The 13,069-nt window shown below is 50.2% G+C and overlaps 1 protein-coding gene across 5 annotated transcripts in view; it reads right to left on the bottom strand.

Annotated features, from left to right (window-relative positions):
• LOC143784769 (TGF-beta receptor type-2-like) overlaps positions 1-12,781 on the bottom strand; it is a 58,113-nt gene extending 45,332 nt beyond the window's left edge. For 2 of the 5 annotated variants that reach the window (XM_077273366.1, XM_077273370.1), the window contains exon 1: positions 12,598-12,779. In XM_077273366.1, coding sequence (XP_077129481.1) covers positions 12,598-12,637 — 40 coding nt within the window. In that variant the 5' untranslated portion in view covers positions 12,638-12,779. Of the gene's footprint in view, positions 1-3,224; positions 3,296-5,473; positions 5,575-12,597 lie in introns of those variants that run through there. The other 3 variants (XM_077273367.1, XM_077273369.1, XM_077273368.1) reach the window with 3 other exon arrangements.
• Between the last annotated feature and the right edge of the window lie 288 nt (positions 12,782-13,069).

The raw sequence follows: 13,069 nt of genomic DNA, 5'->3' as shown, positions 1-13,069 counted from the left end.
CCCCCCCTTACACCACCACATTCACCCTACAACAAACCTAAATACAATACAGTGTACAAAATTTTTTTTTTTTTTTAATATTTTTTTTTAAATTATATTTTCATTTATTTTTTATTTATTTATATATATATATATATATATATATATATATATATATATATATATATATATATATATATATATATATATATATATATATATATATATATATATATATATATATATATATATATATACACACACACACACACCTATTCTAACTATCCCGCCACCCCTGATCCAGCTCTGGCCACAAAGTTCAGGAATTATCCGAGCTAGGATCAGGCCCCAAAGTTTTTCCCCCAGGCGGGGCCTGGGCCAGGCCAGATCAGTCTCTTATCACCGCCGTTGAACCCCCCAATCCCCCCACCCAACCTAACTAAGACCCTCTATTATACACACTATATACAATATATACAATACACTATATACAACATATACATAAACCAACATCACAGAACACAACCTACATACTCACCACCCAAGGCTCAAGTTCGATGCCTGCAAACCTTCTATTCAAGGAACAGAGATACAAAACAAAAATCTAGGGTGTAAAGACATCAGCCCACCACCAGGATATAGGAGCGCTAACGGACTAAGGCACCCCGAAGGAGAAACCCCTCCAGAGATGGGCCGCCCTCCGGGCACCCAGTCTTTCGCACTCCAGAGAACGCACCTTCACCAGGGCACCTAGGATGCTGCTACAAACTTCATCTACACGGAGGATTTTACTCTGCGTCGTAACTAAAACTCGTGCGTTCCACGTGAAGTACCTGACCACTGCGCTGACTAAGAATAAAGTGACTCGGTCCCTTCTCCCGAGGTCTCTGAACGCTCCATAGGCCCACTCGGCATAGGACAGAGTGGCCAGCCACGGCCAACCAATGGAAGCGCCCACCCTGTTGTACACCTCTGTATTAAAGGGACAATGAAGCAGGAAGTGCTCCATGCTTTCCAGCATGGTAGCACAAGCCTCACAGGGACAATTCCTGTCCACGGAGCTCCTGTGCTTCAAAATTGTCCCTCACATACAACTTACCTTGGAAGCAGCGCCAAGTCAAGTCCCAATACTTCTTGGGGATCCTGCTAGAATTTAACAAACTTAACCCAACCTCTAGATCCCGACTCGGGCAGTCCTTGAGGACCAATGGTCTCTGAAAATGCGAAAGCAAGACCCGCATGTCGAGGAGTTTCCTCGGGAGGGACCTCACTTCCCACATTCCCAGACCCCACCGGCGCATCATCTTCAGAACCGGGGTAACATAAGCCAGGAGATGCCCGTGCGGTGTGCGAAGATCCTTCAATCTTCCCCCTGTCTCCCATTCCTGGAAGAAAGGCTGAAACCATCCCTTGCAGGAGAATACCCACGGAGGAGCCCTCTCTTTCCAGAGGTTTGCCACGTTAACTTTCAAAAAGGTGTTCACTAGGAACACCACGGGGTTTACCATATTCAACCCCCCTAGTCTCCTTGTGCGATAAGTGACCTCCCGTTTGACTAGGTTTAGTCTATTCCCCAATAACATCTGGAAGAACAGACTGTAGACCCGTGTCCAGAGAGGCTCCGGCAAGACACAGACGCTCCCCAGGTAGATTAACAAGGGGAGCAGGAAAGCTTTGCACAGGTCAACCCTTTCCCTCAGGGTCAAAGACCAACCCTTCCATTGGTCCACTTTTTGGGCGACACCCTTGATTCTGCCTTCCCAGTTTTTCGTGGGGTAATCACCCTGGCCAAATTCGATGCCTAGGACTTTGGCATGTTCTTGGGGTTCGGGGAGGGTGTCCGGAAGATCAAACGTGGGATCCCCGCCTCCCAGCCAGAGACTCTCACACTTGTCCTGGTTGACCTTGGACCCGGATGCCTCCGAGTAGCTCTCCACTTCTGACATCACCACCATCGCCTCCTCTTGCGAAGAAACAAAGACAGTAACGTCGTCCGCGTAGGCCACTACCCTCAGGATAGCCTCTGGCGCCAACCCGCCCATCCTCACCCCCGCCAACGGTCCACAATCAACCCTTCTGAGGAAGGGATCGATCGCAAACGCGTAAAGCAAAGGACTAAGAGGGCAGCCCTGGCGGACACCAGATCCCACCCCGAAAGGTTGTCCAATCCACCCGTTTACCAGAGGGAAAGTCTCAGCCCCTGCATACAAGGTCTTAAGCCAGTCCACAAACCCTCCAGGCAGACCATACCTCAAAAGAGTGGACCAGAGGTACTCGTGGTCGACCCGATCAAAGGCTTTTGCCTGATCCAGGGTCAGCAAGAACCCCTTCCAAAGGCCCGCCCTGCCTTGCTCCACGGCCTCTCGGACACCCAGAACAGCACTGAAAGTGCTACGGCCAGGAACGCAACAGTGCTGGGCCTCCGAAAGGAGCCGCGGTGCAAACTTCACCAGCCTATTGAAGAGTATCTTAGCCAAAACCTTCCTGTCCACATTGAGAAGTAATATGGGACGCCAATTCTCAATGCGTGACGGATCCTTACCCTTTGACAAAATGATCAAAGCCGACCTCCTTAATGATCTCGGCAGAGTGCCCGAGGAGAGACACTCATTAAACACCTGAGTCAAGAGGGGGACCAAGGAGTCCCTAAAGGTCTTAAAGAACTCGGATGTTAAGCCATCCGGACCTGGCGATTTTTTGGGCCGGAGCCCATCGATCGCCAGTCTCACTTCCTCTTCTTTGATCGCTTCTGCCAAACCGCCCAGCGAGAGGTCAGCCCCTGGCTCAGGAACAGCTTCAGCCAGGAAAGCCGACATCCTGTCACGATCCAGTTCCTTCCTTCCCAAGAGGTGCGAGTAGTATGAACTGACGACATCCAAGATCCCTGATCTGGACCTTCTCAGGGATCCCGTACTGTCCATCAGCCCTGTCACTATCTTACTATTCACTGACATCTTGCAGCTTCTGTAAGGGTCGGGCGAGTAGTACTTCCCGTAGTCCCTCTCAAAAACCAAAGATGCGTGCCTATCATACTGACACCTCTTTAGCAAGGATTTCACACTGGAGATCGCCTCGCGGCTACCCCCAGTCGAGACAAGATGCTCGAGTTTCCTCCTCAGGCTCTGATACAGGCGATCCCGGTTCAGGCTTCTGAGGTTCGAGAGTTGCCGGAAGAATCTCGCCACCCGATGTTTGAACATCTCCCACCACTCAGACTTAGTGTTACTTAGGCCCAGCAGCCGTACCTGGCTCTGAAGAAATTCCTCAAAGGACCGTCTTACAGCTTCTTCCTCAAGGAGTGACAAATTCAGCTTCCAATAACCTCTTCCCATCCGAGGAGTCTCTGTAACGCTCAGAAAAAACATAGTCAAACAGTGATCGGAGAATTCCACCTCCACAACCGACAACGGCGAGGAAACGGCCTCCTCCTTCAAATAAAACCTGTCTAACCTAGACCTGCACTGACTACCTCTAAAAAAGGTGAACCCCGCGTGGCCTGTGTTGTGCCGGATGTGGACATCCACCAGGCGTGCCTCACTTACTATCCTATTTAGCGTGACGCAATCGTAAGCCAGCCGGTCTCCGGAACCTCCTCTATCACAGGGTCTCGTGACGTTGTTGAAATCCCCTCCAAAGACCACCTGCCGACTCGAAAATAAGTAAGGTTTGATCTTCATGAAGAGACACTTGCGGTCCCACTTGGACTGGGGACCGTAGATGTTAATGAGCCGAAGCTCCTGTCCCCCAATGGAGACATCTAGGATCAAGCATCTCCCCATTTCTAACTCGATCAATCGTCTGCATTCAACCGCTGCAGTCTTAAAAAGGACCGCCACCCCACTATACGGCTCGGCCGCAAGAGACCAGTAGGAGGGCCCGTGCCTCCACTCCCGCCTTGCTTTATGCATGGTTGATAGGTCGGTCAACCTGGTCTCCTGCAAAAACAAAATGTCGGCGTCAAGTTGGCCGAGAAAATGAAAGGCCGTGTACCTTGCCACATCTGACTTTATGCTGGCAACATTAATGGTTGCCAGCGTCAATGGGGTGGGTGCCGCCATCATGATTGATTGAATTAGATAGCCTTTTTCTTCCCACCCCCAACAGTTTCACCCTCTTCCTCTGACAATGATGAGTTTTTAGTGCGCTTAAGACAAACAGACTCATCCATTCTCTCCTTACATACACTCTGGCCCTTGTCTGGTGGTCCTGAGGTAGTCCCCCCCCCAGAAGGCTTTGTATTTGCCCCCTGAGAAGAAGACCCAGCGCCCTCCTGAGCCCCAACAACGTTGTCCGCAACCTCCGGCCCCAGGTCCCCATCGCCCCCCTTTGGAGGGGAGTCCTGGAGGGCCCGGAACCGGTTAGAGAGATCCACCAGAGGGGGGGCGGCTGGACCTTCCAATGGCACCTGGATCAGGGCTACGGAGTCAGAGGGGTCGCACTCCAAGGAGGAGGCTCGAGGCCCGGACCCCCTCTTATCCTTAGTTGTTTTCCTGTTACCCTTTTTCTTTTGCTGTGACCACTCCCCATCTCCCTCATCCAGACTGTCACCGGATGAAGGTTCCTGGGCAGACATGGCGTCCTTTTGCTCCTCCCTTTCAAGTCTCTTGACTTCCTCGCTCAATTCGCCATCTTTAGGATCCTCAGCTGCAAGTGAAGCACCCGGGTCAGAGTTTAGGGTCATTACTCCCTGCTCCCTGTTCCCATGGCGCTGCTGCTGCCGCCTGATATTGGATGGCGGCAGCCTGCTCCTCACCGGTTCCCTGCCTCCTCCGCCTCTGCTGGTCCCTTCACCGGCGAGATTAGTCCCGGCTTTCGCCTGTCCCGCACTCGCCGCTTTCAGGACCGCATTGGCAAAGGAACGCGGACAGCGACTGAACGGGTGACCGAGGTCACCACACAGGTTACACCTAATCCTGCCACAGGTAGCAGCGAGATGGCCGAGGTCCCCACACAGTGCGCATTTCTGGGTGGTACACTGCGCACTGAAGTGTGTGGGGCTGCCGCACCTGTGACAGACCTTAGGCTGCCCCCGGTAGAAAATCAAGATCCTGTCCCTCCCCAAAAATGTTGAGGAAGGGATATGGGCAACGGTGTTTCCTGAAACCTTCAATTTCACCATGAAGGTCCAGGCTCCTGACCAGATACCATGCTCATCGAGGGTCTTCTCGGGAATACCGACGATGTCGCCATATCGTCCAACCCAGGTGGAGATGTCGACACAGGAAAGTGACTCGTTACTGGTCAAAACGGTCACCTTCCTGACCGAGTTCTGGCGGGATATTGCTACAGCGAGGAAACCCTGCCATTCGGGGCAACCCCGAGCCAGCTCATGGCGAGACCAGAAAAGCTCAAGGCCCTCCGGTCTCACGAAGCTGACATCGAAGTAGGAGGTCCCATAGGGATGGATCAAGGCAAAGATGTCATATGCCACGAAGCCCATCCCCAGCAGGAGCTCAGCAACCTTTGACCGATCAGGACAGGCATCCTTGCTTACCCACTGGAGACGGGCCACGTTCCTACGGTTACTCCTCTGTCCCGGTGTCGGCAGAGACCAGACAGTCTCTGCCCCTCTATCTCGGAAGGCGGAAAGACCGTGTCTCTCTATCCAGAAAGACAGATCAACCTCCCTCCCCTCTACATTGATGGAACTCTCCCCTCTCCTCAGGGCGTCCAGGAAGCGCTGTTGCAAGTCACCATCCTCAGGGTCACCAGACAAGGGCGCACTAGTACCCCCAGCAGTGACAGCTCCTGAATAGCTTGGGGCTGAAGACCCCGCCACCGCTGGGGAGGCAGCGGGACCACTACCTGCTTCCCCTCCACCAACACCAGTAATGTTCTCCTCATTCACTCCACCACCACCACTATTCCCATCATTTGCAACATCACTACTCCCATCATTCACTCCACTACTACTCCCATCATTTGCAACATCACTACTCCCATCATTTACTCCACTACTACTCCCATCATTTCCTGCACAGCTGCTTTCATTCTTCTTACCATTGCCACCACTTCCCGTCACTTTTTTTCCAGTATTCTCACCACTATTTGTAAAACTGTTCTCTGCACCTTCCACAGTAACATCCATTTTCTCCTCACTTGTGTCTGGCTTCTTTGCACTCACACCTGCTGGACCGGGGGAGGGGTGCAGCACCACACCTGTTTTCCCTTGATTGGTGCTGGCTCTCTGTTGTGTCTCTGGAGCGCCTTGCCCCCCTACTGCAGCAGTTTGTATTTTATTATTCTGGGCCTGCTGCTTGTTGGGGGGCGCCGCCTGCCCCGCACCCACAGACTTCGGGGTCCTGGTGTCACGTTTGGGTGCTGGAGCACTCTGTCCTCCCGTCGCAGCAGGGCGCCCAGTGTTCCCTGCAGATGATGTTTCCTGCTTTTTTTTTCCTTTTTGGACTCGCTGCTCCCCTATTGCAGCCGTGTGCCTCTTCTCTGTTGAGGCGCACTGCGCCCCTGTCACAACAGTGCGCCCCCCTTTCGCCGCACCAAGTTTCTCGGACCTGCCCCCCACAGCCCCGGCGTCGGCCGGCTCAGCCGTAGTGAGCAGGGATGGAGTCTGCCCACACCGTCCCCCTTTCGCAACGGCGTGGACATCCCCCTCGCTCCCCTCAGCCCCGGTGATAACCGGCTTAGCCGCAGAGGGCAGGGAGGGAAACTCCTCGGGGTCCCCTATGTCCGGCGCCGTGAGTACCTCCACAGCCTCGCCCCCTGCACTGTTCCCCGCACAGACGGCAGCACCGCCGGATATCCTCCTCCTCTCCCCACCTTGCCTATGCCCCGGACCCACTGCAGAGCCCGTGCGTTTAGGTTTGGTGGGGTTTACACAGGAGGTGGTAGATGTAGCATCATCCATCAGTACATATCTGTAACTCACCACCACCCGTGCGGTCTCCTTCGTCTTCTTCTTCCTTTTCTGGGTTTCCTCTGCTGGCTCGTCCTCACCAAAGGAGAAGCGTTCCAGGTTCACTGGAGACTCCAGCTGTCGGATCTCCTGTAGCAGACCGCCCTCCTCCTCTTCCTCCGCTGTCACTCCAGCCTGTGCTGTCGGAGTCCTCTGCCGTGCCGGGAGGCCGCTTCCCTGTTGTCGGCTCTGCGACTCACTCTCCCGGCTGGTTCCAGCTTGTAGGACTCCAGTCACAACCACATCGGCGTCCTCCTCCTCCTCGTCGCTTAGGACGCCGGCTGGCGGTTCTCCTGAGGTATTTAACCCCTTCATTTCTGAGAACCGCCGCTGGTTCTTAAACCTCTCCAGGAAGGGACCTGCGCTTTTCTCAATCCCCTCCCGGAGGAGCACTAACTGGACCACCTCATCTCTGAGGGCTCTGAACCTCTGGGAGGTCACAGGTCTCTCCTTGTTAGAGGCTCGGGTGTTCAGGATCCGAGCCACCCGCAGCTCCTCCTTCAGCCCGGTCAGTGCTTTGCCGGCGTCCTCGTACTCACGTAGCATGGCGACCACTCGGGAGGAGAAGGTACTCGTGGACTCGCCGGAGCTCCTCTTCCCCCAGGATGTTCCTGGGCTCTCCTTCCTGGGGCCTGGGGTGCCCCTGTCCCCCTCTCTGGGCGGACGATGAGCCGTCTCAGGGTTGGAGTAGGTGGGTAAGGTTCTCCTCACCCGTCCCGACCTCCTCAGTCCCTCTTGGGCCGGTTGCTGCTGCTGCTCTCTGTCCCCCACCGGCACAGACCGGAGAACAGAAGCCTGGGAAGCCATGCCAGCCTCCCAGGAAGCCTGCCTCTCCCTGGGGAGAAGAGAGGCCGACTCTGGGCCTCCTGCTGGAAGTGCTGGAGCTCACAAGACAGGTGCTGCTCCTAGCAGGGTGTGACTGATTGTGGGCACCTGTCCTCCAGTCACCTCCAGAGCTGCTGTCACTATTCTGCTATTACATCATACCTTATCCTCCAGTCACCTCCAGAGCTGCACTCATTATTCTGCTGTTACAAGATGTCTTGCCCTAGTGCAGCTCTGGGTGAGATCCAGCACTCGTTCCCTCTGACTCCGCTGATTGCTGTTAGTATTTTGTAACATCTGGCTCCGCTTTCAGCTGCCATTAATTAGGGCATTGATGAGGATGTGGCTCCTTATAACAAATATTAACCATCTCGGACCCACTGAGCAGAAAACAACCCAGAATATCACCAAATCCACCATTTGTATCATGTGAAGAGGAAACAGAAATATAAAGCGCAAATCAAAAGTCTTCACCCCTCCAGATGTTTCCTGAGACGTCACATCACTCAGATTCGGCAGGTTACAGATACCAGTGCTCCAAGAAATGTTCCTGCAGGAAACGCAAATCTCAAGTATTCTCCTCCCTCTCTGCACAAACCCCAAAGCAACCATAAGACACAACACCAGCCTATACTGATCCTGACTTACCTCCTGTATTATACCCCAGAGCTGCACTCTCTATTCTGCTGGTGCAGTCACTGTGTACATACATTACATTACTGATCCTGACTTACCTCCTGTATTATACCCGAGAGCTGCACTCACTATTCTGCTGGTGCAGCCACCGTGTACATACATTACTGATCCTGAGTTACATCCTGTATTATACTCCAGAGCTGCACTCACTATTCTGCTGGTGCAGTCACTGTGTACATACATTACTGATCCTGAGTTACCTCCTGTATTATACCCGAGAGCTGCACTCACTATTCTGCTGGTGCACTCACTGTGTACATACATTACTGATCCTGAGTTACATCCTGTATTATACTCCAGAGCTGCACTCACTATTCTGCTGGTGCAGTCACTGTGAACATACATTACATTACTGATCCTGAGTTACCTCCTGTATTATACCCCAGAGCTGCACTCACTATTCTGCTGGTGCAGTCACTGTGTACATACATTACATTACTGATCCTGAGTTACCTCCTGTATTATACCCGAGAGCTGCACTCACTATTCTGCTGGTGCAGTCACTGTGTACAGACATTACATTACTGATCCTGAGTTACATCCTGTATTATACTCCAGAGCTGCACTCACTATTCTGCTGGTGCAGTCACTGTGTACATACATTACATTACTGATCCTGAGTTACCTCCTGTATTATACCCCAGAGCTGCACTCACTATTCTGCTGGTGCAGTCACTGTGTACATACATTACATTACTGATCCTGAGTTACCTCCTGTATTATACCCGAGAGCTGCACTCACTATTCTGCTGGTGCAGTCACTGTGTACAGACATTACATTACTGATCCTGAGTTACATCCTGTATTATACTCCAGAGCTGCACTCACTATTCTGCTGGTGCAGTCACTGTGTACATACATTACATTACTGATCCTGAGTTACCTCCTGTATTATACCCCAGAGCTGCACTCATTATTCTGCTGGTGCAGTCACTGTGTACATACATTACATTACTGATCCTGAGTTACATCCTGTATTATACTCCAGAGCTGCACTCACTATTCTGCTGGTGCAGTCACTGTGTACATACATTACATTACTGATCCTGAGTTACCTCCTGTATTATACCCCAGAGCTGCACTCACTATTCTGCTGGTGTAGTCACTGTGTACATACATTACATTACTGATCCTGAGTTACATCCTGTATTATACCCCAGAGCTGCACTCACTATTCTGCTGGTGCAGTCACTGTGTACATACATTACATTACTGATCCTGAGTTACCTCCTGTATTATACCCCAGAGCTGCACTCACTATTCTGCTGGTGCAGTCACTGTGTATATACATTACATTACTGATCCTGAGTTACATCCTGTATTATACTCCAGAGCTGCACTCACTATTCTGCTGGTGCAGTCACTGTGTACATACATTACATTACTGATCCTGAGTTACCTCCTGTATTATACTCCAGAGCTGCACTCACTATTCTGCTGGTGCAGTCACTGTGTACATACATTACATTACTGATCCTGAGTTACCTCCTGTATTATACCCCAGAGCTGCACTCACTATTCTGCTGGTGCAGTCACTGTGTACATACATTACATTACTGATCCTGAGTTATCTCCTGTATTATACTCCAGAGCTGCACTCACTATTCTGCTGGTGCAGTCACTGTGTACATACATTAAATTACTGACCCTGAGTTACCTCCTGTATTATACCCCAGAGCTGCACTCACTATTCTACTGGTGCAGTCACTGTGTACGTACATTACATTACTGATCCTGAGTTACATCCTGTATTATACCCCAGAGCTGCACTCACTATTCTGCTGGTGCAGTCACTGTGTACATACATTACATTACTGATCCTGAGTTACATCCTGTATTATTCCCCCAGAGCTGCACTCACTATTCTGCTGGTGCAGTCACTGTGTACATACATTACATTACTGATCCTGAGTTACCTCCTGTATTATACCCCAGAGCTGCACTCACTATTCTGCTGGTGCAGTCACTGTGTACATACATTACATTACTGATCCTGAGTTACCTCCTGTATTATACCCCAGATCTGCACTCACTATTCTGCTGGTGCAGTCACTGTGTACATACATTACATTACTGATCCTGAGTTACCTCCTGTATTATACCCCAGAGCTGCTCTCACTATTCTGTTGGTGCAGTCACTGTGTACATACATTACATTACTGATCCTGAGTTACATTCTGTATTATACCCGAGAGCTGCACTCACTATTCTGCTGGTGCAGTCACTGTGTACATACATTACATTACTGATCCTTAGTTACCTCCTCTATTATACTCCAGAGCTGCACTCACTATTCTGCTGGTGCAGTCACTGTGTACATACATTACATTACTGATCCTGAGTTACCTCCTGTATTATACCCCAGAGCTGCACTCACTATCACTGTTCTGCTGGTGCAGTCACCGTGTACATACATTACATTACTGATCCTGAGTTACATCCTGTATTATACTCCAGAGCTGCACTCACTATTCTGCTGGTGCAGTCACTGTGTACATACATTACATTACTGATCCTGAGTTACATCCTGTATTATACTCCAGAGCTGCACTCACTATTCTGCTGGTGCAGCCACCGTGTACATACATTACATTACTGATCCTGAGTTACCTCCTGTATTATACCCCAGAGCTGCACTCACTATTCTGCTGGTGCAGTCACTGTGTACATACATTACATTACTGATCCTGAGTTACCTCCTGTATTATACCCCAGAGCTGCACTCACTATTCTGCTGGTGCAGTCACTGTGTACATACATTACATTACTGATCCTGAGTTACGTCCTGTATTATACTCCAGAGCTGCACTCACTATTCTGCTGGTGCAGTCACTGTGTACATACATTACATTACTGATCCTGAGTTACATCCTGTATTATACTCCAGAGCTGCACTCACTATTCTGCTGGTGCAGTCACTGTGTACATACATTACATTACTGATCCTGAGTTACACCCTGTATTATACCCCAGAGCTGCGCTCACTATTCTGCTGGTGCAGTCACTGTGTTCATACATTACTGATCCTGAGTTACCTCCTGTATTACAATCCAGAGCTGCACTCACTATTCTGCTGGTGCAGTCACTGTGTACATACATTACATTACTGATCCTGAGTTACCTCCTGTATTACACCCCAGAGCTGCACTCACTATCACTGTTCTGCTGGTGCAGTCACCGTGTACATACATTACATTACTGATCCTGAGTTACATCCTGTATTATACTCCAGAGCTGCACTCACTATTCTGCTGGTGCAGTCACTGTGTACATACATTACATTACTGATCCTGAGTTACATCCTGTATTATACTCCAGAGCTGCACTCACTATTCTGCTGGTGCAGCCACCGTGTACATACATTACATTACTGATCCTGAGTTACCTCCTGTATTATACCCCAGAGCTGCACTCACTATTCTGCTGGTGCAGTCACTGTGTACATACATTACATTACTGATCCTGAGTTACCTCCTGTATTATACCCCAGAGCTGCACTCACTATTCTGCTGGTGCAGTCACTGTGTACATACATTACATTACTGATCCTGAGTTACGTCCTGTATTATACTCCAGAGCTGCTCTCACTATTCTGCTGGTGCAGTCACTGTGTACATACATTACATTACTGATCCTGAGTTACATCCTGTATTATACTCCAGAGCTGCACTCACTATTCTGCTGGTGCAGCCACCGTGTACATACATTACATTACTGATCCTGAGTTACCTCCTGTATTATACCCCAGAGCTGCACTCACTATTCTGCTGGTGCAGTCACTGTGTACATACATTACATTACTGATCCTGAGTTACCTCCTGTATTATACCCCAGAGCTGCACTCACTATTCTGCTGGTGCAGTCACTGTGTACATACATTACATTACTGATCCTGAGTTACACCCTGTATTATACCCCAGAGCTGCGCTCACTATTCTGCTGGTGCAGTCACTGTGTTCATACATTACTGATCCTGAGTTACCTCCTGTATTACAATCCAGAGCTGCACTCACTATTCTGCTGGTGCAGTCACTGTGTACATACATTACATTACTGATCCTGAGTTACATCCTGTATTATACCCCAGAGCTGCACTCACTATTCTGCTGGTGCAGTCACTGTGTACATACAGTATGGATGTGTTACTCGCAGTATTCTGTAATCCTGGATGGTCAGTTACTACTTACAGTACATGATGAGGGTAGTGGTCCCACCACAGACCCCCATGATGGAAGTTTCAGATCATTGATCCTGGAGGTTTCCGAGCAGAATCTTCCCCCTCCTTCATCTGCAGTCTTTGAGAAGACAGAAGGAGGGACCAGTTGTGCAGAAAATCCCCGGCCAATAAGGGTGGAGCTCAGAGCCAGACAACTCTGCACATTGTCGCCTACAAGACTGGAAAGTTTCAGTTTCTTGAAATACTTCTCAAAGAAACATTAGGGCAACAGAAGATTCAGTAATCTCCATGGCAACCTCGCAGCTATTGGGTTCAAATCTTATGATTCCACAGATTTTCTCATACACTCCCCCTAGTGGTGGCTGCAGACAGGATCTTATCATGTATCTCTGTATACAGGGAGCTCCCCCTAGTGGTGGCTGCAGACAGGATCTTATCATGTATCTCTGTATACAGGGAGCTCCCCCTAGTGGTGACTGCAG

The sequence above is a fragment of the Ranitomeya variabilis genome, chromosome 7 (assembly GCF_051348905.1).
Source record: "Ranitomeya variabilis isolate aRanVar5 chromosome 7, aRanVar5.hap1, whole genome shotgun sequence".
Taxonomy (NCBI): Eukaryota; Metazoa; Chordata; class Amphibia; order Anura; family Dendrobatidae; genus Ranitomeya; species Ranitomeya variabilis.
This window is presented reverse-complemented; position numbering and strand designations above follow the sequence as displayed.